This window comes from Lingula anatina, chromosome 1 (genome assembly GCF_051362555.1).
Source record: "Lingula anatina isolate TDL-2025a chromosome 1, LinAna3.0, whole genome shotgun sequence".
In the NCBI taxonomy this organism is placed as follows: Eukaryota; Metazoa; Brachiopoda; class Lingulata; order Lingulida; family Lingulidae; genus Lingula; species Lingula anatina.
The window spans coordinates 15,166,184-15,191,882 of record NC_141767.1 but is presented as its reverse complement, the minus strand read 5'-3'; the positions used below and the strand labels follow the sequence as shown (position 1 = coordinate 15,191,882).

Genomic DNA, 25,699 nt, shown 5'->3' with positions numbered 1-25,699 from the left:
TTGAGTCATAACTTGGATAACTTTTTGCATCCTTATTTCAGTGACTGGAATTTTATCAAGTAAAAGAGTTTACTCAACATCTAAGAAGGCATGCTGCAGATTAGCCAGGAATAAAGAAGAATTTGACAAATTACAATTTTGCTTGTCGTGAAGTCTACATTTGGTATGGGTTGATTGTGACCAGTACTGGTATGTTTAGAAATGTGTAAATACACAAGACAAACTTGATGTTTATATTGATTTTATTTTGCTGTACACGATGCAAATTGTATTGTTTATTTCGAATAAAAATATTTCCACTGAAAATCATATTCGGTTTCAGCATTACATAATTGTTCATACACTGCATCAATGGAGTTCCCATTAAAGGCCAGATGTAAAACAATAACTTTACAGCATAAATTCAAAATGTGGATTGTCAATATCCTACCCATTATCAAGCTGCACAAATCTGTACGGGAATATTAAAAAGATGCTTACAAAAACCTAGGTCTCTCCACAATACAAATATAATTGGCTATTATTATATTAGCAGTGGTGAATGTAGGCATTTTCATGACAACCATAATTGACTGAATGGTTATTATACAGTTTACAATACGGTGAATCAGAGACCAGTCTATGATGTCCACAAATATGGGAAATACCTCTATGAATCAACATGCTTTGTACAAAAGCAACGAGATGCTACATTTATATCTACTCTTGTATCAAATTCTACAAGCAAATTTGACAAATGACCTACAACAATTAACAATGTCAAGTTGGAGAATCTCAACCATTGGCTTATAAACACTTTCACAGAAATAAAAGAATCCAAGCAAAAAATAATTACTGCCTGTGTATTTGTCGCATTATTGCACATATTTGCTTTATCTGATATTCAAGTTTCCATATCTAAACTTTCAAGCACTTAAAAAAGAAAAGCTACTAAATAAAACAAATATAAACATGTAATTCTTTCTGGCTTTTAGTTAGGCCAAATATGACTCGTATTTAGGGGAAGTCCAACAGGATAAAGTAATGTTGCCAAGGAGAATGCTATCAGTGAACACATTTAAAACATACAGTTATTATCAAACATTGATTAGATCTCTATTGTTTCAGATATCTAGCATTTCCTATAAGATTTTTAACAGAAAGAGCATGTTCAAACTGCTTGGCCGGATTAGAACATCAAAAGCACTCTCCTTATGATTTTCCCCAACATATGAAGTTTATTTAAGTAAGCAAGGTTTGTTTCAGTGAACTAGGTTTCTTAGATAATAAACAAGGCAACACTGTGATCCATGTCCTTACTTGTTGATAGTATTCACTTAAATATGCTTGCAAAACTACAGAGAGAAACACTCCAAGTAATTAACTAAAAGCAATAATAACTCTTCGTTTCGGCCAAAAAATGAATTTTCCTGGAGTAAACAACAATTTTTCCATACTTACCAATGCTTATTGAATCCATTTTTACATTCAAAGTTAGTCCCTGGTTTTTTTCTAAAAAGTTTGTTTTTTTGTTAAAATCTCTTAAGAGATTTTAACAGAGTATAGACATCAATGGAGGTCACGTGGTCTAAAGACAAGTTCAAATATCAGAATAAAAGCTATAACTGCTGTGTTTGTGGTAAAACAGAATATATTATATTTCTATGAGTTATTCACAAGGTTTTTATCGTGAAATATAGGTCTCATACGAAGAGTTATTATCCCTTTAAGGATATGATACAAATCAATGCTTCATTGAAAAAAAAATATATATATATGACCTGCCAAGGACACACAAAACATCCAAAAGTAAAGGATTTTTTCATCTTTCTGGTCTGATAAGCTGAAGACAAACCATCAGTAACAGTATGCCCATGGACGTTTCTAAGCACCAAGGAATTGCTGTTTGAAATCAACATGAATACACAAACGTTACGGGACAAAAGTTGATAGAACAGATAAAACACAAAATTCTAACAAATCCAAAAAACTCAATGAGCAGAACTTCTATAATTTGGCAAAGGTACTTTTCATTGACCCAAACACATTAAATATATGTCAATGAGCAATCACATCCTACATATCAATCAAACCTGTTGTTTTTTTTACAATGGAATGTTAAATAAAAACATGAACTAATCACTGGGGCCACATCAGGTACTTTTTAATTCAATCAATAATAAATTTGATGAAAATAACTTCCTTTGCAAAAACAAGTATATCAAGCATTTGGCTAAAATTTTAAATCCCAATGTGAACCCAAACCAGTAGTGTTTGGGGCAACTTCAACCTGGCCTTTTCTTCAAGCTCCTCATCAATTTACACAATTAGAAATCAAAAGTGGCATAAATAGTTTTTTTATAACTTCTTACTATAAACAGAGACTGAAAATATTAAATTCTTTAAATTCTATATTAAAAGGGTTTAAATGTCTAGGTGTCATTTTTTTCCACATAATATCTAAGTTGGGAGTTTGTGAGATATGAAATGATAATGATGGACTAAAAATAATGATTTAATGAATACATGAAGGCCCTTAAAACTAAATATATTCTGACATAAATTCTATTATATGCTGCTCTCTCATTCATCTGTGTCATGCATCTAATTCAAATGTAATGCAGTATCCCAGGGCTTTCTCTTGAAATTGCACCAAAATTTCAATCTTTGGTATAGTACTGTTCTTTTGCTTGCTTCCAAAAAGAAATTTGGCGCCTGTTTCCCTGACTAGATATGAAAGATTGCTGAATTTTTTCCTACATAAGCAAGGAGTAAAAAAATCTGTTTCTTGTGCACAATGGTGTTGGTTTTATACATATCTAACCTCAGAATCAGTCTCTGCTAAATATTTACCTAAAAAAGAAAATGTACATATTATTTAGGCATCTTTTATAAATTCCTGAAATATAGGTAAGAGTATAACATATTGTACTGTATTGACAATCATTTCAAAAAGTTGAACTAGAATTAATGTGTTTTAAAATTTAACCAAGACTGAATATATATTAACTGCATTTTCTGTAAAAAAATATATATACCTGATGAAAATCGCTTTTTGGACAAAGATAACCTGTATCCTGTTCCACTTAGTTCAAAGTCAATTCCTGATATAGTGGTATTTTCACAGGAGAACTGCACAGCCACTGCACCTGGTGAACTTGGTCCATCGGCAAGTTCAAATTTAGCCCTTAGATTCCCCGTCCCTCCATCCTCCCCCATATCAGAGATTTCATTCAGTTTCCACATGGCACGTTTGTGTTCCTGTGACCTGAAATTGAGCAACAGGGAGATTACTAATGATCATCTTGTCAGCAGTTTCAAATTTTAATTTTAAGACATAAGGTCACTGTCCATTAGCAAAAATTAAAACAAATAAATAAAAAATTAAAAAATACAGAAATAACATCATAGCATACTTCCTTTAATCTAACCTTGGACATGCACATTCACTGATAAAACAAAAGAAAAGCGAATACACTTACAAAATCCTAGCTGTCTCAAAAAGTTTAATGTGATGACTTACCAAGTCCCAGGAGGAATAGACTGCATTAACTGCACATCTCCATCTACTGGCACAGCCACTGACACTCCTGTCAAAGGAGATGGCTTGCTCATAGCAGCACCATTGTACCTGTAGTCTACACGGAGATCTGTAGACGATGGCTCACACTTCCAGTAGGTGACTATCTGAAGAGGGGTGCTCTGCACACCAGGTAAGGTTCTCACCTGGTTAACAATAATTAAGAATATCTGGGTATCTAAAATGTTTTTATAATTCTTTTATTCTATTGCAAACAGTCTCACTCATACAAAATACAATCTGCAGTTAACACATGTGCCAAATATTAGAACCTACAACAAATGAAATAACTGTGCAACTATTACAAAGATAGTTACATTTTCCCCTACATTTATGTTTTAAAGTATACTTTTATGAAAGATGTCTCACCTGATATTTAAGGATATCAATGTTGAAATAGGAGGCTGATTTGTTTGTCTCTGATTGCATTTTCAGATGTTCTGCCAGTGCAGACATATTGAAAGAATACAATGAACTCCGTGATATGTTGTCTGTGGGTTCCCTGCAAAAATTTACCAAAAAGAAAAATAAATGATACATAAAATAAATATATCTAAATATATATATAAGAACTTTTCAATATGTTCTGGAAAAGGAATGGTAAACAAAAATAAATAAATTTTATTACATAAAAATCTCTTTTCCTTAAATGTAAAACGATCACCCATAAAGGTAAGATGTATGTATCCAACCATATCAAACCCCTTAAGGTTGTTTAGAAAAAAATAGTCAATGTTTTATCATATGTAAGTCAACACTTACTCTGTCACTAGTTGCTTATTTGATATGACTTGTTCTAGTTGGTGGATATTTTTTATTCTAAATGACAAAACTGCTGGGGCAGGGTTATCCATGATGGCTTTCACAATACCAGCAGGGAAAGACATCATGAGGTCTCCTGTTATCTTCACTAAGCACCTGAATCCAGAAAGACAGAAGGCCAAATTAAATTATACTATCAAATTTCACATCTGAGAAAGTGTGTCACTTGCCAATGCCACGTATTTTACCTTTATCTGCAATGAGGAAAAAAAAAGAGATATTCCTTAAATGTTGAGCACTGAGAGAGAAAGAGAGAGAAACTTGCCGTGATTCATCTGAGCCTTTAAAATATGCATTGACAGTTTCTGTAAAAGCTATAGCTAATGGAATGGTGTCTGAGAGCCCAATGGTGAGAGGACTTGGCCCCCTGGAGGCTCCCACTGGGGCTGACGTGGTGTTGAAAGTGGCTGAAGACAAACTACCCTGGCTGTCTATCCTGCCAAATGCTGGACTTATCATCCCAGATGGTCTGTTAGAAACCTAGAGGCCATAGGAAATATATTGTTTACCTTCCTATCTCACATATTATATATTTTAAGATATGTACATTAAACATTTTATGACATAATGATGAATATGAATTACACATATCAAGTCACCAAGCCAGACACAAAATGTCTAAAAGACTCTCCAAAGTGAAAAGTATGAATTAAATAGCAAACTAAGAAAAAAATAACAAAATAACATAAGGGTGCAAACTTCTTAAAAAAATCACAGCCTTTGTTTTCCAATTAAACATTCAAACAAAATATTTATGACAAAGGCTTTTATAAAAACAAAACTCCTCACCTGAGGAGCTCCTGGCTTAGTTCTAGGTACTGGTCTTGGTGCAGGCGGACCCGGCAAGGCAGGTGCCCCATCTAAACTGCCCGATGGAGTATTTGGCCTGGGCCTTGGAGGTGGGCCTGGGATTGCCGTGGTGCCATCTAGGCTGCCTGACGGGGTGTTGGACCTTGGCCTTCCTGTTGGTGGGCCAGGTATCACTGATGTACCATCCAAGCTGCCTGATGGTGTGTTGGACCTTGGCCTTGTTGATAAAGCTGGAGAGCTCTCTGAGCTTGCTGGTCCGAAGGCCTCTCCTAAAGAACCGAGATTGATAAGAGTCATACAGCAAAGGGTCAATGTGATACAAATTTTTTATGATAATCAATAGGATGAAAATGCTTATTATCCCTAGCTTCTTGTCACCAGTTTTCATCCACTGAATAACAATAGTCAAATTGATGTTAAAAGTGCTATCTATTCTGTTTAGTAATATGTCAGTTAAGATCTATAGACATTTTGAAACAGTCTCATTCAACTGAAAACAAACAAGGAGATGAACATGCCTATTAATCAAAACTGGCATTAAAACTTGGGTGTACCTGTAGCCGTGACAGGAGTGGTAGATGCTGAGCTCTCCCCTGTGGTGCTGCCTGGTAATAAAGGTGAGGGAAATGAGCTGTAGTTGCCACCAGTAGGTGTTGATGCACTTGACGAGGGGTTAAAGTCTATGTCTAACAGATCCACTACACTGTTGGTTTGTTTCTTCACACTGAAAATAAAAACATGATGAGGATATGTGGGTCTGATGTACTGTTACAGTAGCAAAACAAATTACCAAGTTTTTCTTTAATCTTGTAAATCATTGTTTTGTTTTTGTTTAGGGTAAACCTGGAATTTTACATTTAACATCCATTTGTTGCACAGCATGTTCCCAAACATGTGCCTATACATTCCAGACATTTACAACATCTATCATTTACTTAACTTTGCAGTACTAATCATATTCAACAGCTTTTACTTACTGCATAGTTTCTGAGACTGACTGTGATCGTTTCATTCCATTTTCCATTGCTGCACTCCGCCTCTTCTGTAATGTAATGTGGTGGAATAACAATAACTTTTTACCTGTTTTAGTATTTGCAAAAAGCTGCCAACTGAAACCAATGTTATTATCACATTAACAACTGTTGCTTGAAAACTGCTGATAGGTAAAAATATTTCAAACCCATTATTATATGCCTAAAAAAAGTAACATATTTGGTCAAGTTAGTTTAATGTCATTTAACATGGAGATTCTACTTACAGAAGCTGTAGGGGACAACCTTAAATTCCCCATGGATGCTCTAATATCTTCCACAGTGCCAGTGGCTGCTGGACCCTTTGTGCCGAGAGGCCTGATCTCAACTTTGATCTTACGCTTTTCATCCTCATGATCTGACTCCGATTCTGAGCTTGAAAACCAACCGTCTTTGTCTTCTGTTGCAGGTGCCTCCTCTGGCCTAATCCTGAAGCCCTCTTCATCCACCTCAGGAGCATGCTATAGCAAAGAAGATATAACACCTGTGGCACCAACTCTTTTATTAAAACTAAAAGTTAAGAAGGTAACTACATCTTAAAGTAAAATGATACTTTCGAGTACTTGCTTGGCAAAATAATTTCAATTTTACAGAACATTCATTTGGGTTAAACAGCCAGGGTTGTATTAGATCTAGAGTTTGTTTTGTTTTGATTAGTAGACACTTACCACGGCATCTTCTCCTTGTTCATTTTGTTCATTCTGTTCCCTAGAAGTTGAGAAAATTCATTGTTATCCAAATCTCATACTCATGTGAAGAGATACTTGAAAATTATTGCAAATTACTCTTGTCCATTTAATATCACATTCTACAAAATTCCATCATAATTTATTCACAATTCACTTACTCTGAATCTTCTCCTTTCTTTCCTTTCTTTTTCTTCTTCTTAGTCTTTGTCTTTTCCTTTTTGTTTTTGTTAAACAACCCTATAACACAGATACAATTACAATTAGAGTAAAAAAACAGCAAAAAGACAAACACTACATATGAAACAGAACTAATCTACATGTCCAGTCTCCACACCAAATGCATCAGTGACTGAATCTTCATTACAGTGGCTGAAAAACAAAAGTACTGAAATCATTAGTTTCTTGAAATGAACCCAGTCAGTAAATTCCAGGAGGATCATGTTGTGTTAAGTAAAACTACCGCATATGGCACAAGATTGCCACTGTAAATTACCACTTCTGCAGGGTCTGGCAGCATAGGTGAGGCTAATGTTATATGCAGTTCACAAGATCAAACCGACTTTCTTGTACCAAATAAACATATCTGTAGAGTAAATTGAGATATCATCATTTCGGAGAGAGTAAAATAGAGAATGCCATTTGTACATACTTGTATTCAATTTTATTAGCAGTTTTATCTTGTTTGATTTTTTTTAAATCTAGAAACTATCCATTCAATGACTGATGCATCTGATAATTGAAGTAAGCAGCAAGTAAAGAAAAACAAAAAATCCACAGCAATGTAAGATTTAAGTTCACTTGTTCAAAAATCACAGCAATAATTGAAATATTTTTTAATTTCTACACAATTTCATTTTAACAGCTGGTGCCACATGCAAGAAGCATGTTGTGAAAGCAATTAAACTTAACTTTATATTGTTTGACAAATCTTTGAGAAAAACTGAATAAACGAATTAAAAGAAACTGAACATAAAGCCAGTCCCAGCGGGAAAAGCAGACAGTGAAAAAGCCTTGAGAACTACATCCTTGCCAACATGCATGCCCTCTCCCTGTAGTCTAGTAAAAGTCCATCTTGATTTAGTACATAAAGTAAATACTGTATTAGGAACATAAACAATGTCGTTCTCATATGACGACAATATATTGACCTTCAAAAAACTCTTTTCCAGTAAAAATAAATGAAAACAACTGAGCTTTAAATCAAACTGTGTTAATTAGCTCATTTGTTATTTGCCTTATGCAAAGAGAGTGCTAAGGCTGAATGAAATGGTTTGTGACAGGGAAACTATACAGCACAACAATCAAATACAATGAAGGGAGACAACAACTGAAAGAGGTTCAGAAGAATGTGAGGCTGTCTCAACTTGTGCCAAAACTTGAGTCATATGTCATAACACTGCAGAATTCTGCTCTACAAATTCAACATAATTTTGCTGAAACTCATGATGTGCTCCCCACTTTGTAAATTTTACTGGGTTAAAAAGAGATGTGTTAAGGATTGTTATACATCTTCGTGAGAACCGTAGGAATTTTTGGCTCCTACTCAAACCACGCTCTTTGGAGTCTGCCAGGTTGCTAGCAGTTTCTGAAAGGAACAGGAGACATGCCTTAATGGTAGCGCCACAAATCAGTGGCCTGTGTACAGGGTTACTGCCTACAGGTGATACAAGCAGGGGCAGGGAAGTTACCTTTTAGTGAAGATCACCACCTTAGTTATGGAAAGATAATATATTATAATGACTGGAACATGGGACACATAAATGCACCATTCTAAACAAAAGGCATTCAAAAATGAATATAAAAAAATAAGACAAATGTGCAATATTTCAGCACCGCTCTCTGGTATTACCCTCCATTCCATGCAGAAAGCTATATCTAAATAATTGGATCCTTACACTTCAACCTCCTGCATTTCCCCCCATTTCCATTTTATCACCTTTCTTATAAAAAAAGATGTATACATGTAAAATCAAAAACTAAATAAAAAACAATTACTTTCCTAAAACACCACATTAAGTGTAAAGGTTATTAAAAAAAAATACAATAATTGATTAAAAAATAATAATAAATAAATCAATAATATAAAGCATAAAGCGGGAGAAGCAAGAGGCTGACATGTTCAGGATATCAGACATGAAGTGGGAATTAGGTGTCCAAACTTTGACCAGTGGGGAAGAAAAGAAATAACCTGTGATGTTATCTGTGATCTGCATGAAAACATCTAGGAAAAAACAGTACAAAACAATTACTACAAACAGTGGGGGAAATTAGGCAATTCACACACCAACAAAGCTTAGTTGATATTTAGGGATTATAATTTGATCTAAGCATTCACTTATCAACATTCAAACTATACTTTTTACCTATATCTATAGAATTTATATGTAAACTATTATCTTTTAGCTATTGGGATAAACAAGATGCTATGTATTAATGGTACTTCACATCTGATAAATCTAATCAGTTTTCTACAATTCATTAATTATTGCTGACAGTGCCTTTGATTTTTTCTTCAGTACAGTACTTATCAGAACTTGGGACACCATACTTACCTTCTTTTCTCTGTTTTTCTATACTCTCCCGTTTTTCTGACAAGTCTGGTGAGGCGGCAGGGGGTGGCAAACTAGACAGATCTGCCTCTTCAAATTCTATGGGACCTAGAAGCAATAATCAAAACATGTACCTTAATCTTTCAAAGCATGTTTTAAAATTATCAAAGTACACCATATCATCCAGCATATTTAATATTTTAATATATCAGAAATGATCTACAATCACTGACATCTTGTTTAATATTCATCACTAACAGCTATTTCACATCAGACAAACCAGACTGTGACATACTATATATATATATATATATATATATATATATATATATATTTTTTTTTTTACGCTTTCACCATGAATATCACAAACAATATCAAATATTTTTCATGACTCGAATGATCTGATTAATCTAACACATACATAATGGTGAGTAAGATGTACTTTATCAAGCAAAGATACAACATTAAAACTTTTACAGTACAGAAGACAAAAATGTCTCTTACTTCTACCAAATGAATAAATAGAGAGTAAATGACGGTAAAAAAAGTAAAGGTAAAATAGGTCTGACTTTTTAACATGCAAAAACACAAACAATGAACTTCTATCCAATTTTCTATTTTGGAAGCTGAGTAATTACTAACAAAAAAGAAAACCCTGTTTTACAACATCTTATACCTGCTTCTTCATCCCAGATGATGATAGCTTTTACCAGAAGACAGACAGATTTCAGTATTAAGGAAACCATAAACTAGGCTCATGCCAATTTTATGAACTATTTAGATTAACATAATGTTAGCAAGACCCAGGAATAGTATTCAACAAAAGCATATTATAGAAAAAATAGCCCCTGTAGTGACATGCAAAGCTCAGGAAATACCAAAACATTTTAAGATTTTGTGAATTAGTTTAAGAGAACAAGCATTTTTTTCTTTTATTCACTTTTGAATAAAAGGAATCTCTCCCTACCTGGCTTTTCTTGACCTGTACTTTTACCCTCAATAAAAGTCTCTAATAATTTCTCCACTGCCAAATCACAACAGCTATTTCGAAATTCTTCTTGAACCTACAGACAAAACACACATTAAATGGCTACAATATTTAATATTTAAACATACTTAGATTTGAACATAACCTTCTTTTTTACAGCTTAATAATTGTTGATGTTCAGTATCTGCAAATTACTTCATGCAAAATGATATTTCGTGTCTAGTAATTACCTCCCCTTTTTTCACATGCTGATCTCCAAGGGCCCTTGCATAACTGTCTATGAAATCTTTCATTTTTGATAAATATTCTACTTCTATTTCTTGAAAATTCTGTAAAAAAATATAATTAATTAATAAGAAAAATATGACATTCAAAGATTAAGCCCTTTACTCACAAGAACAATAACTATTTCTTTTGTCTATCATATCGCTATTAATAGGAAACAAAAACTTCAGATCATAATGGTACATTAAATCAAATATTAAGATACTGAGACAACAACTCTAAAGACTTAAGCTGAAAATAAAATTAAAACTAAAAATGTACATTGTAAACTTACCCGACAAGAATCTGTCATTTTGCTTTCAAAATCATTTCTTATATTGGCATACTTCTCTACAAAACTTCTATAGTCTTCACCTGTAACAAAGAAAAGGAAAAATCAAAGTTGTATTTAAATGCAAAAGGAAGCAAGCCCTCTACCAATACAGCATGTTAGCTTAATATATCCTACAATGTCCTAAATCCTTTAAATAATAGACTGATAAAATGTTCTGGTGTCAATAAACGAAATAAACAAATTACTTACTAGCTTTCTTAAATTTGACTTCTGCCTGGAATAAAAAAAAAAAAAACAAGAACATGTATTTTCTTGCATTTGGAAATATAATCCCAGCAAAAGTGATGCAGACATAAAACCCTTCAAGCATTAATGAACCCCATGTACACCAAATATTAATACAGAGTTGTTTACTTGAGTCACTGTAGAATAGGCAAGCTAAACTTTCTGTTTACCTTCTCAATATCCTTTTGAGCAGCATTTTCTCGCTTTAATTTTTCATAATCTAAACACCTTGCTTGGTATGTTTCTTTGGACTGAAAGTCAATAAAATAATTGTCTAAATATAACAACAGCTGTATTGCATATTACATCCAAACGAATGTTTATGCACATGCTTAGCTGGGCCTGTCACTAGGATATATATATATATATATATATATATATATATATATATATATATATATATATATATATATATACACACACAATATTTTACAACTAATTCAAGTACCTAGATTTTAATAGATGATAGAAAAAATTAAAAAGATGTTTGAGAGCATAAAATTACTGGTTTCAGAATTACTACAAGCTTCAACAAAATTTTTTTGCATACATAACCTTTCATTTCACCAGCATCATCATATCCATTAAAATGATCTTAAGATTGGTTTAAGAATTTTTTAACAATACATATCCCCATAGTTAAACTTAGTTAAAAAAAAGAGACAATACCTACCTTATGCAAAGCTACAATCGTCTGTTGTATTGCCTGAACAACCTCTGATGTGGCAGCTTCACTTTCTTTAACCTGGAATTAAAATGAATGAAAGGGAAATGGACTATTTAAAGCAAAACAAAAAAAAATGTTCAAAGATTAAAGGAATTAAGATGGTTCCCATTTCTTTAAAAAAAAATTCCTTGCATGTAAATTCCAAGTAAATAAACAGTTTTAAAAGCAAAGGTCACAATTCAGTTACTTAAGAAGGATGTAACATGTCTATCAGATACAAGCTTGGTTATATAGAAAGGGATTGGAAAAATTAAAGACTTCAAAAAAAAAAAAAAAAAAAAAAAAAAAAAACTGTTGATTCAATATAAATTGAGCAGGATGCAACATACTTGCTTGTGCTTTTTATTGAGTGTGTCTGTGTATTTCTGAACTTCTTTGATCAAATCTTGCCACTGATGAACGAGTTCTGCATGCAGGATGGATAGTTTTTCTGCTAAAGTCTTTAAAGCTTGCCAGAAGGGAGAAAAGGTTCTGAAGTAGAAATTACATTACTGAACATAGTAGAACTGTAATAATACAAGCAGAGAAGGATATGGCTGTTTCCTGTTAGATAAAATGAATTTAAGATGATGTCTTCTCCATATAAATGAACTGGAGGAAATACTCAAAGTGACATATCGTATATATTTAAGGGATAAAAACTCTTCATATGATATATATATATATATATATATATATATATATATATATATATATATATATATATATATATATATATATCACAATCAATACATTGTTAACAACTCATAGAAATATAATATATTCTAAAAAACAAAAACAGTAGATAAAGTAATTATTCTGAAATATGTGCTTTTCATCGGACCTCGTGACCTCCACATATGGCTAAAGTCTGTAATAATCTCTTAAGAGATTATATATCTCTTTTTAGAAAAAAAAAAAAAAAAACACTAACTTTGAATGTACTACAGTAGAAATGGATTTATTAACCATTGATAAGTATCAGAAAATTGTCGTTTACCCCAGCAAAATTCATTTTTTGGCCAAAATGAACAATTGTTATGTTTTAAGTCTTTCTAAAAAAGAGAGCAAGAGGGATTGTCTGACTTCATAGTACATTCCTTCTCTTGCATGCTTTTCAAACACGATGAAGTCATTAGATATTAAATTATATCAAAGGTCAAATTCAACAATGACATCACAGCAACAAGTACTTAATAAATTATTAATTCATTTATGAACTGCCAATGCACTTAGTTTGACTACTGAAAATACATAAGTAGCAACATCAATTCTGAGCATTCTGACCCATTATAGGTTGTCTGGATTAAAAAATGTGTTCCTCAAATAATATAACTATTCATATGTAATGTGCAAAGATGTAAATACTTACCCTACAGCACTAAAATTGCCTGCTTTATTTGCTAGCTTTCCCAAAGCTTTGGAGTACGTTTCTTCAATAGTGCAACTGTAATTATCATATGCAACAAATTAATATTTCATACCCACGTCACTGGTAACTTTGTATACACACAATCTTGAGAAAATGCTAATTGACCCTAGCTACATGTTTGAAGGGTTGTTTTATATTATCATGACAATTATTTACAAATATTTTCAAATAAATCTTATATTGATTAAATTAAATCCTTCAAACAAGTATTAAATACACTTTACCCCTGAAATTTACTGCTTAAATCTCCAGTTGAGATTTTGCACAGCAAAGAAACAGGGAAAACAATTCAGGCCTTCCCAACTACCAGACTCGGCACCTACGGGTCCAGAATAAACCGGTATATCTGACCACACTACCCGTTTTCAAGGTGTGTGTCAGATCGCATAAAAGAGTATCATACCCTTTCACAAATTCTGTAAGCCTACCTGTCATCCGGGTATCGCGCCTCGTTTTCGTCAGGTAGGAGTCGTATGAATACAACAGACGACTCCCTCAATCAGGGGGTGGAAACGCGCTACTTATATGATTAAGACGAGCCTAGCCGTCAGTACCGGTTATTGTTTTGTGACCTTGAGGAGCAATTAGGTTTGGTCGTTGCGGCACGCATGAACAGTAGTTGAACTACCACACCTGGGTCTTTTGTTTTTGACGACTGTTCACTTGTCATCGAGGCGCTTGTTCAAGACTACAGGCTGATATCTACTAGTACTACCAGTGGCTTCATTAGTAACGTTCCCACGTCCAATACTTAAGTTTTCTGTCCGTGCATACAAATCCTGAAAAAGTACAGCCTCGCTGACGAGAACAATAGACGTTTCTCACCCCTCTCTAGGATTACCCCTGCCCTCAATCTCGTCCATCCCGGTAGTCATGAAAATAATTTAACCCCCGACAGAATATGCTTCTGCTATCAAAATTAAGTCTACTTTTCTAAATTAATATATAAGTTTGCAAGTTCTTATTTACAAAACATCATTGGCTATGTCCGAACCTAAATTTTATGTTAAAAATTGCGGTACTGTCAGATTTTAGTATAAACAGAGAAAATTGCAGCAGCGCATGAATCTAGATGAGATGCACTACTTTCCAACCCCGCTTAGGATCATTGCTATCACATCGCGCACCAGGCAAAATCGGTGTGGTGGCTGATACCCTGTAATGCGATCTGACACACACCTTGAAAACGGGTAGTGTGGTCTGATAAACCGGTTTATACTGGACCCGTAGGTGCCGAGTCTGGTAGTTGGGAAGGCCTGCAATTGTTGCAGCTTTTGTGTAAGGCATTGCTTTAAATTCATCTGGAGAACAAGTGATGAAGACTAATGAAGTCAGAAAAATGAAAAAAAAATTAATTGACTGTTTGTGATATGACAAAATTATAAGATACAATGGGTTTATTACCAAACTAATATAGTGTTTCAAGTTATCACGCTTCATAACCTATATTGGCACGTGCATTCGACTCTATCAGAGGCATAAGACACATTGAAGACCAAATGCTTTTGTGACTTTTTATCTTGTTCAATGTTTCCACAAACACTACTCTTTGTCAACTGAAGTAAATAACATGTATTGGACATTGTGATTGAAGTATTTTCCTCATGCATCAAACCAAAAATGACAACAAAAAAATCATACAGTAACCATTGTTTGAAAATTGTCATACATTATTTTTGATTCAACACACAAAATACACAGAAGCTTATAGACAATACATGTAGTATGACTTTCATATAAGTAGGAGGAAAATAACTTTACACAACAGCAGTCCACACTGACTCTTACACTGATATAAAACATACTAACTAAAGGTATCATTACAAAATATACATACAAAAAAAATGAGTGAGAGAAAAAAAGAAACATTACTTAAATATAATCTGGTACAAATTGTCTTTTAAATGCTTCTATGTTGAGTTACCTGCTGAACTTCTCATTTAAATTTTACTATTTATTGTTAAATGTGCGACTAATGTCCATCATACCGATTGCAAGTTCAGGTGAAACCTTAACCGCCTACTGTTTCATTTCATTTTTTATTTTGTGGACAAGTATTCAGTAGCACTTATAAATGCAATCCACATGGAGACCAAGTTGGTAAGTTTATCACCTCCTTAAGTACAGGCTGGTGCATGAGAAACACAGCACACTACTTGACCCAGGCAATTTGATTTCTATTCTACAGAATAATGATAATTATATTATCTTCCAGTCAATATTGCTGATAACAGATGTTGAGTAAAAGCACTTGGCCCTGCTGAGCACTTATATCATCATGGTATCAGCTTTAGAATAAAATTCCTTTGTAAGTTACTATAGAATATTGAATCATGCAAATGTAGTTTGTATATTCAAATAAAATCATACAAATATGGCATGGTATACATATTTTCAAAATTTTTGTCAGAAAATTTCATGTACTATAATAATGCGTTTCATGAGAATTTTTTATCATTATTGAATTCAAATCATACAAACCTTTCCCTCAAAAATTCCACCAATTCCTTGCTGGATGTAGCACCATGTTTCATGTTCTGGTAGAGTACATCAAACCCATTGTTCTTTTCCCCCTGGAATTTCAATCAAATACTTAAGAGCGCTATCAGTAAACCCCCACTGAAAGAAAGCACAGAAACTAGTAAAGGAATGGTCTGTTTTTCTTTAAATAAAAAAAAAAACGATTTGCCTTTCCTGTGCTGTTTGAGATTTTCTGATTTTTGATATTTAAAAATTGGAAATGGGTATTTGTAGGTTGCTAAAAACTGCCATGCCATGCCATGGCTTTTCTATTGCCTTTCACTGACATCTAGATCCTCAAATCAGGCCCTTTTACTAACAAGAAAATACTATAAATGAATCACTGTAAAGGTTATAAATTTCGCAGTTTATAATTTATCAGGGTATACAACAGTATGCAAACAAACTGAAATTCATTTCAAACAACAGCTGCTTATCCAACCATGTATCAGCACAAGCTGACCTTATGAATTAGTTATACCATACAATGATGACTTAAAAATGACCAACTAATGAAAAAAATAAACATTTTATGAACTTTAAAAAGTCTGAAACATGAAAATAATGCAGTTAAATGTTATGTACATCTGCCAAATCAAAATTAAATGGTCAGTTGGAGAGGTATGACTGCCATACTGAGATATGTGTGAAATTAAGAAGTGAGCAAAATTAAGTACTTATTTCAGGGCAGAAAATGTACAAGTAGACAAACAGGAGTGAAACCATATCTATCTTATCTAGATTTTCCTATATTTTAAAAATTATGCAAAAAAAAAAAGAGATACATCTACTCTTTACAGTAGAAATTATTACAATACCAACAAAAAAAAAAAAAAAAAAAAAAAAAAATACTGCACATTGTATTATTTATGTATTTCCATATCGAATCCTTCATTTAACTGTAATACCCTAATACCAGTTCATACAGATAAAATTATTCACAACAAAAAAAAAGTTAAAAACCATGGGGAAGGAGGGGGTAAGAATGGATAATCATAAATATTAACATCCTCCCCCCAACATGATCATATAAAACACAATTTCAACTATTTAGACTTCTATTCGATAGCTGTAATAAAACATGTCACTACTTACTGTACCTCGTTTTTCCCAAAGAAAAAACAAGGCAATAGTTTACACATTTCTTCTCCTTGATTAAATGGTAAAAATCTTACTATACTTAGAGCGCATTCTCAACGAATTAAGCCAGGCTTTACAAAGCCGGTGACCTAAAAATGGCGGACGTACATGAAAGAAAAACTGCCTAATCTTTTAATAGTCTCTCCGCCTCCCCACACGTCGTCCCTGCGGGGTACAGTAATTAAATCTCGGCTCCGTTCGCTATGCGGAAGCTACCTGAGAAATATTAAGTGCTCATGCTCATCAGTTAAACTCGTGGTGAAGAAGGCATGGCGGCTGAAGGCGATCGAAGGAAAAAAGCTCTTCTGTTCTATTCTCTTTGAAAACAGAGACGAAAAAGGAATAATTTTGCCCGTAGAGCAGCAATGAATCGACTATCTAAGGAGATAATATCACCAGAGATATTCACGGAAATATTAATGTTCGGAGCCGAGATTTAATTACTGTACCCTGCAGGGACGACGTGTGGGGAGGCGTGTGAGAGGCGGAGAGACTATTAAAAGATTAGGCGGTTTTTCTTTCATGTACGTCCGCCATTTTTAGGTCACCGGCTTTGTAAAGCCTGGCTTAATTCGTTGAGAATGCGCTCTTAGACTACTTGATTAAATTAAATACAGTGACACCTTGCACAGTATATGTGATTAAAGACATTACTTTAGAGATAATGATTCATCCTACTTTTCTCTAAAAATATAAATGAATTTTGTTCATTGTTGTACATTATAACGTAACACATACCCACATCCCTACCAATTGTTTAGACTCATGTCATTCGGTTAAGCTCTTTGCATTTAGCAAGAGCCCCATAGAGCTGAGTCAATCCACATATCTTTGATACCTGAATAATAATTCAGCAAATTATCTTTGTGAAGAGGGTAGGTATATGCCATAGGTATGAGCAATAATGTCCATGCATATTTCTCTGTCAGCCACTATAAGTATTGTGTTCACCTTTCTGTTTTGTGTATGTGTACCTGAGTGTGATGTGACTGCTTGCCCTAAGGAAACCCTATACCCACAACATAAGTCTCCCATATTGTAAAATGTATATACTTGTATTTGTTAAAACACGTATTCCTCCAACAAGTTTAAAAAGATGGAGGGCCATGCTTACACGATCGCAAAACATATTCTACGGCTAAATTGTTCACTCCACACTGTGGGAGTGCCATTTCTTTCCTTGCTGTTTTTCATAGAATCATCAGGGGGTTAAGCGACTTGCTTTTAAATTGGATCGGCCTTATTTAGTCCATTAATCACTAAGTCCATGGATCATCTGTTCTGAATGCACTCTAAGAATGTCTCAACCATGAATCCATTAAGCAATGTTTTCATCATATGATCATGGCCCTCACTTGTTAGAAATGGTAGTGTTACACACCATTTCCATAGATTTTTAGATCGATCTATCCCTGTGGGGAGTCTCACTAGATTACTGTCAGCTTGGCCGGCTTAAGCGTCTGTCCCGCCTACTAAAAGCTGTAAGGGGGTAATTTACTATGGTGCCCGCTCGGCTGACTGCAATTTAGCATGAACCCCCAGGGAGTTAGGTCGATCTAAATCTTAATCTTTAGATCGATCTAAATCTCTGCGAAAGCACCCTAAGGTACACCTGCCTTTTCCATTAAACCAATAATCTAAGGTTCAAAATCACAACTTATCTTTTACCTACATAATACGTATAGACAGCTAGTGAAACTTACAAATAACAATTCAAGGATTTTGCAGCTGTTAGAGAAATTAAGTATATTTTTCAATTTTTAGCACTTTTAAGTGTTACCTTAACAACTCTTAATTTAGTTCTATGAATCATTTTTGTAAGTTTAAGAATAATTACCTCTGCCAAGGAGGTTATGTTTTCACCCCTGTTTATTTGTTTGTCTGTCTGTCTGTTTGTCATCAACATAACTCAGAAAGTTAGGGATGAATTTCGATGGAATTTTCAGGGTAGGTCAGAAATGGGTTAACTTAGAAGTGATTAGTTTTTGGTGGTGATCTGGATCACTGTCTGGATCCAGGATTTTTTTAAAGGATTCTTAATATATATTCTATTTTTCGTTATGATGACTGATTTCATTATGATTTGAAGAAACGAAATAAAATGCTTTAATGGGAAGTATTGTTGCTGAGAAGTATTATTGTCTCCTCAAACAAATAAAGAAGTTCGAGATAGTATGATAGGGGAACTGAGCTGCCTTGGCGGAGGTCTGCACTCTCTGAGTGCTTTTCTAGTTAATTATAATTTTCATTTTATCATCTTTATGACATGTAGTGCTCAGTGCTAATGACAACATACGCACGCAAAAGCTACAGATGCATTATGTAATGTGATACCATATCCTATGCTTTTCAAAAATTATATCTGAGTAAAGTCTAAAAAGAGGTATATAATTACTATTGTTCTATCAAGCCATTCTGGAAATTTTTAACACATAGACACACACACACACAAATGTTTAAAAATTTACTCTCAGTTTTTCTCAATACATAATAGATAAGGACTCCTAGAGGCCAAGTACTAGTATTGTATGCAAAGGTCACTTGTCTCTCCAGCTAATTTGTCCACTTAGGCTCACAAATAGGCCACATAGGCCACATATGTATGTTTCAACCTCCTGATTAACTAAAAATGAACAATTTTTTCAACCTATTAAAGCATAAAATGATACAGCTGTAAAATTGGCTGGAAATATTGTATTTTAATCAAACATGATAATTTCTATGGTCAGACATTTTAAGACATTTGACAAAATTTTGTATTCTACTTAATAATTACCAAATCTGTATAAACAATTCCATCCATCCCTCAACTTATACATAAAAGGAGAGTAATAAGATGGACATTTTCAATCTTGTCTACTGTTTTTAACTTTTTACACTCAACAGGCTCTAAAAACATCTTGCCACCCGAGACTCCTTCACTTAAAATAAAACAATGGAAGATGTGGGGCGTAAGAACAAGACCAATATTCTCGAGAAAAAAATAATTAAGTGGTTTGACATGAACTATTTGTGACACTTTTGGTGGTATCTAATAGTGTAGCAGGTGGGTGTCAAATCCGATTGTCAGAGCCAAAAAAAATGTTAGGTGCACAGCAAGGCGTCTGTATTTCTTGAAACTGTAGTTAAAAACAAAAGGTCAATGAATGTATGTGATATTCAAATAGTACAACAATCGCATTTCACTTACCCAAAAATTGTCTTCAAACGACGGCATTATGAGATGCAAGTTACACTACTAATACTATAAATCATTTTGCTTAAAATGGCGAGATTTATTTTGAACATAATGCGCATGCGTAACTCTTTTTTACTTCTTTGCTATAGCTGTCGCCCCCCTCAAGAAACTTTTTTCAAGATGTAAGTGATATAGTGAAAGTTACGCATCATTAAATTTTGAGTATATTTTGACCACCTTTGTATGTAAATAAGAATTACTCTCTACGATATCCATCATTTATAAGGTAACAACATGACTGTTTTCAATTAGCTTATCTTGATGACGTAGCAGAGCGCGTTCTGCGAAACGCAATATTTGAGAAGAAGTATTTTGAAAATGAATGTACGAAAAGACGATTGAATTTCACAGGTAAAAAAGTTGTTCAATTAACTTTTGTTATACGTTTTCCCTTTTTCATCCATTTCAACTGGCACTGTACTCTAAGAATGTTAGATCTACTTATACCATTTACCGACATTTAAGACCCGCTGCCAAGCTTGGCAGCCAAGATTGACATCCTCCATTGTATTATTCCTGTTATAACTTCTAAACTCACATGTATGGATCATATGTATTTTGCACTTTAAATAAGTCTTAAGTGTTAGACCATTCATGACATTGTTAAAATGTATTACCTAACCACCAGTTGTAGGCCACTGATTATGTTTAAAATTAGAATAAGTCTGATATTTTTTAGCCAAAGCTTTGTCTTGACTGTATATCATCATTTATTTTTAAATATAAAACAAATATGATGAATATAACATAATTTGGTATACAAATTGACACATAAAAATGGAAGTAATTTGTTGATAAAGTCAAAGATATTTTTTTGTATCAAAAGTTTTTGATTTGTAGCAACTAGCATATGTAATGTGTAGCATATGTAATATTTGGGGGCGTCTCGATAGTCCGAAGGTTCATTGGTCCGAAGGTTCATTGGGCCAAAAAGTGGTAACGTTTTCATCGATTTTTTAATCAAGGGTTCATTGGTCCGAAGGTTCTATAGTGAATATTCGGACCAATGAACCTTCGGAGTATTGAACCTTCGGACTACTGTATTGCTACGGCCCCTAATATTTAACGCTAACATCACTACTGGATGTACTGTAGAACAACTGGTACAGGTAGATAAGTCACTTGTTAGTTTTGAACTTAAGCACTTTTTAGTATTTCAGCTGAATATGGCGGCGGGCCACAATAAACTTCCCAGCCTGCAAGTCACGGACTTAGAACCTGGAGATATGACGAGTGCTTACAATGAAGGGCTTACTCTACCAGTACTTAACAAATTACCCCCTATAAAATCAACTGGAATAAGTCCAGCTGCTTCAGTACTAGTACTAGATACTGAAATAGAAATGCCTGATTGTAGAAGAGATAGACGGACCTCTCTTATGTTATCAAGGCATGAGGTAGGCACTATACAGTGTTTTAATAGCACAATTTTGAAATGTTAAAATGTAAATAGATATTTCATGCGGTTAAATCATAATATATTAGATGTGGCATATTAAAGGGATAATAACTCTTCGTATGAGGTCTATATTTCACAACAGAAACAACTCATAGAAATAAAATATACTAGTATTCTGTTTTACGACAAAAACAGCGGTTATAGCTATTATTCTGATATCTGAACTTGTCTTCAGACCACGTCACCTCCATTGATGGCTATACTCTGTTATAATCTCTTAAGAGAATTTAACAAAAAACCAAACTTTTTAGAAAAAAAAACAGGGACTAACTTTGAATGTAAAAATGGATTCATTAACCATTGGTAAGTATGGGAAAATTGTTGTTTACTCCAGGAAAATTCATTTTTTGGCCAAAACGAAGAGTTATTATCCCTTTAAGTATTTAATTTTTCTTACACATGTGACATTGTCTTTCATGAATCTGTAAGCCAATACCACTGAATGATTTGCGAGAGGAAGAAACAGCCAATACAATGAAGCTGCTCATTGAAAATGCTCATGTACTGTTAGATGTGCATGAGTCCAGACTAGATGATATCACAAGAAATATGCTTTCAACTACTTTTGGCAGCAGTGCTGAGTTTGACACTGATAAATTAATGGATGCCATATTTACCCATGATAACGGTAAACCTCATTTGCCACAGTTTGTATGTAACAGTATTGTCAAAATATACAATAAGAAAAATGCAGCTGACTCATGTAGAAATTTTAAAATGTTTTTAGTGCAATGTTTTCTTTTTAGAGCTCTGTATATCTGCACATAATGCATATCATTTATATGTTGTTCTGGATATTTTAAGTACGTTGTCTTTTATGAATTTGGATTAAAGCAATAATAACTCTTCCTTTGAGATTCAAAATTCCGCAAGAAATACATTGTAAACAACACATGGAAATATATTCTATTGCATTTTACCACTAAAACAGCTCTTATTGTAGTAAAACTAAAATCTGTGCTTGTCAATAGGGCTTTCGATGCCTTTCTTCCCGGTCGTCACGGCATCCGTTGCCAATGACGTTGGGGTGTCACGCGGATTCTCGCATTCATTCGAGACCAAAATAACATATGGCGCCAAACGCATGATGCAATCTGCAGAATAAGTTGCGAGTATTTGTACAGTGCGTCGGATAACGAAAAGCCCAGAATTGCACATATTGTAGATTAGCATGAAAATTCCTGTGTTAGCACTCCTATTGACGATTCTGATATGTACTGGCTGTGCTAACACATGAAAGCAAAGGCCTCAAAAAGTTGGAAATGAAAACCGGTTGCCGAAAATTATTATTTTACATCTCATCTCCTCATTACACACATTACTGTGAAGCCAACCAGTTTTCCCATCAACAGAGGTATCACTTTCCTTAAATTCATATGTCTATCTACCAGTTTGACCGTCGTAAAATCATACACCCCTCATAAACAGATGAAAACCAGGTCAAATCTACTCAGGTCATGACGAGAGGGCCAGTAACCTACTGCGCATGAGCGGAATTGATTTAAAGACTGTCTTCTAGTTGATTTTCACTATGTATTTATGACAATATAAACATTTATTTTGAATGAAAAATGGTTGAAAATTCCATTTCGGCTACTTTATTTTCATCAGTTCAGTTAATTGTGTCAGAAACGTAAAGAGCGGGTGACTTGCCTAGTGCTCCTCGTTCCAGCCGAGTCCAGACAGCCATTCGGAACTCCTCGACAATTTCCGGCTATCTTCCGAACGCCTTGAAACTAGATGACGCAGGAATCAATCGACGGTGAGTCGAGTGTCCAGACAGCATGTGGACCACAAGTTCCGCTCATGCGCAGTAGGTTACTGGCAGTTGACCTGAGTAGATTTGACCTGTTTTTCGTCTGTTTATAGCGGATGTATGATTTTACGATGGTCAAACTGGTAGATAGACAGATGAATTTAAGGAAAGTGATACCTGTGTTGATGGGAAAACTGGTTGGCTTCACAGTAATGTGTGTGATGAGGAGATGAGATGTAAAATAAAAATTTAAGAGCTGCCACACCGCGGCTGGTTCGGCAACCAGTTTTCATTTCCAACTTTTTGAGGCCTTTGCTTTCATGCGTTAGCACAACCAGTACATATCAGAATTGTCAATAGGAGTGCTTGTCTGCTTTTCCCGCGGTTTTAAGTAGGTCACCAGAAAATATTGCTCTATATCGCGTGACTATGCAGTGTCAGAGAGGGCTCCGTCAGTTAAAATTTCTTAAGAGATTTTAACACAAAACCAAACGTTTAGGAAAAAAAACCTGGACTAACTTTGAATGCAGGAATGGGGTCGTTGACCATTGGTAAGTACGGGGAAATTGCCATTTACTCCAGGAAAATCCAATTATTGGCCAAAACGAAGAGTTATTATGACTTTAAGTTAATTTATCCTTTTTTCCTAATTTTGAAAACTTCATGTGCAAAATATGATCTATGTTTTATATAATATGTCTGTCCATCTGACTTATTGTCTTTCTGTCTATTTATTTATTTAACTGTCCATCCATCCATCTATCTGAGGTATGTATTTTTTATTTTTAGTTCATTGTCTTAGCAAAACCATCCAAGGAACTTCTGATTTAGGCGGTGGTGGATTTGACTATGACCAGTCATGGGTTGTTGTATTGTAAGATTTTTAAAAACAGTTGTACCTTTGTTGACGTACATATGTATTGTTTTTTTAAAGAGATCTTTCAAGTAAATGATATTGAAATTTTGGGAAAATATGTTTTTTGGAATGTCATCTAACTTTCATTATGTGTTAATTTACATCATTTTTCTTATTATATACAGACACTGAGTTATTATTATTATTTATTTATTTATTTATTTTATTATTAATATATATATATATATATATATATATATATATATATATATATATATATATATATATATATATATATATATATTTTTTTTTTTTTTTTTTTTTTTGCACAATTTTGGCAATTAATGTTTGTCCTCATAAGTATCAAACCATATTTTTGTTTAAGAATAAATTTACTGAGTGGCTTTGTTTGATAGAGAGACAGGTTGCTGTCTGCATTGGCTAGGTGCTAGCAGTCCATTTATTTCAATTATTTGTTAAATGTTGCATGATATACTAATAAGATGATAATATATTAAACCAACAAAGTATATGAAATATATAATATCTGGAATCTTTTGTCTTGTAAAAGCATTTATATTATCAATTCCTGCAATTTTCTGCACGAGTGTCGCACCTTATGTTGATAATTTAGTATATCATTTCATACTCATTTGCATGGGAATGTTGACTATACAAACTACAGTATGACAAAGTTGTTCAAGTGTATGTACCTCAGTGTATGAAATAACAGCACTGAAAAGAAGCACATTTTTGGTTTTTCAGCAAAGTTTTAAAATATAATAAAATTAAGTAAATGAATCAAGAAATAGCTGCAATGAGATAAAAAGAAAATAAGAAGAAAAAATAAAAAAATTGTCAGTCTCAGAGCCTTCTTTTTGAAATTTATCAAATTTCCTCTTTAGACAGACATTGTAAGTATCTGCATTTATTCTGTTTGCCATCATTTCCCAAAACATCTGTTGTTCACCCAGTAAATGTCCAAGCACATTTTTGTTTAAGTTCCATTTTAATCATTGGCTCATTTTGGTAAAATGCTGGATCTTTTTAAGGCTCTGTTCTCACAACTTTTAGATCGATCTATCACCGCAGGGAGTCTCACTAGATTACTGTCAGATAATCCCCCTTAAGTGTCCGTCCCCGCCTACTACAAGCTTTAAGGGGTAATTAACTTTCGTGTCCGCCCGGCTGACAGCTATTTAGCGTGAACCCCCAGGGAGTTAGGTCGATCCAATGTAGGTCGATCTAATCTATGAGAATGGGGTGTTAGAATGATCTGTGTTTGTCTGTCTGTGGCAAC

General features: G+C 33.9%; 2 protein-coding genes across 9 annotated transcripts in view; one reads left to right on the top strand and one right to left on the bottom strand.

Annotated features, from left to right (window-relative positions):
• Positions 1-224: 224 nt before the first annotated feature.
• Positions 225-20,429, bottom strand: LOC106163524 (F-BAR domain only protein 2). Of its 4 annotated transcripts, XM_087002137.1 has the most exons (25): positions 20,281-20,429; positions 15,912-16,003; positions 13,371-13,445; positions 12,349-12,490; positions 11,966-12,037; positions 11,463-11,543; positions 11,257-11,281; positions 11,008-11,087; positions 10,679-10,777; positions 10,428-10,524; positions 9,464-9,568; positions 9,100-9,132; positions 8,419-8,496; positions 7,070-7,148; positions 6,891-6,930; positions 6,450-6,683; positions 6,169-6,233; positions 5,746-5,915; positions 5,171-5,460; positions 4,647-4,861; positions 4,322-4,477; positions 3,929-4,061; positions 3,503-3,705; positions 3,018-3,247; positions 225-2,832 (listed from the first exon to the last, which is right to left on the bottom strand). In XM_087002137.1, exons 1-25 carry the CDS (start codon positions 20,305-20,307, stop codon positions 2,789-2,791), a joined length of 2,865 nt encoding a protein of 954 aa, XP_086858263.1. In that variant the 5' UTR covers positions 20,308-20,429; the 3' UTR covers positions 225-2,788. The 4 variants fall into 4 exon arrangements, with proteins under 4 accessions (XP_086858263.1, XP_086858265.1, XP_086858264.1 ...); XM_087002139.1 differs by lacking the exon at positions 8,419-8,496; XM_087002138.1 differs by lacking the exon at positions 9,100-9,132.
• A 98-nt stretch (positions 20,430-20,527) lies between these two features.
• The window catches only part of LOC106163546 (solute carrier family 4 member 11), a 42,579-nt gene continuing 37,407 nt past the window's right edge, over positions 20,528-25,699 (top strand). For 2 of the 5 annotated variants that reach the window (XR_015332114.1, XM_013541165.2), the window contains exons 1-4: positions 20,543-20,679; positions 21,481-21,725; positions 22,217-22,415; positions 24,333-24,417. Coding sequence is in view for 4 of the 5 variants with exons in the window: in XM_013541165.2 (XP_013396619.2) it covers positions 21,495-21,725; positions 22,217-22,415; positions 24,333-24,417 (515 nt within the window). In the remaining variant the exon portion in view is untranslated. Of the gene's footprint in view, positions 20,680-21,480; positions 21,726-22,216; positions 22,416-24,332; positions 24,418-25,699 lie in introns of all 5 variants that reach the window. The other 3 variants (XM_087002142.1, XM_087002143.1, XM_087002141.1) reach the window with 3 other exon arrangements.

Bases quoted from the DNA above. Each gene is read 5' to 3' on its own strand.
- LOC106163524 (XM_087002137.1), bottom strand. From the start codon at position 20,307: ATGCCGTCGTTTGAAGACAATTTTTGG. The intron at 13,446-15,911 runs GTTTGTATGATT...TGATAATTACAG, and splicing joins GTGGAATTTTTGAGGGAAAG to TTGCACTATTGAAGAAACGT. The intron at 10,778-11,007 runs GTAAGTTTACAA...ATTTTTTTACAG, and splicing joins AAATGACAGATTCTTGTCGG to AATTTTCAAGAAATAGAAGT.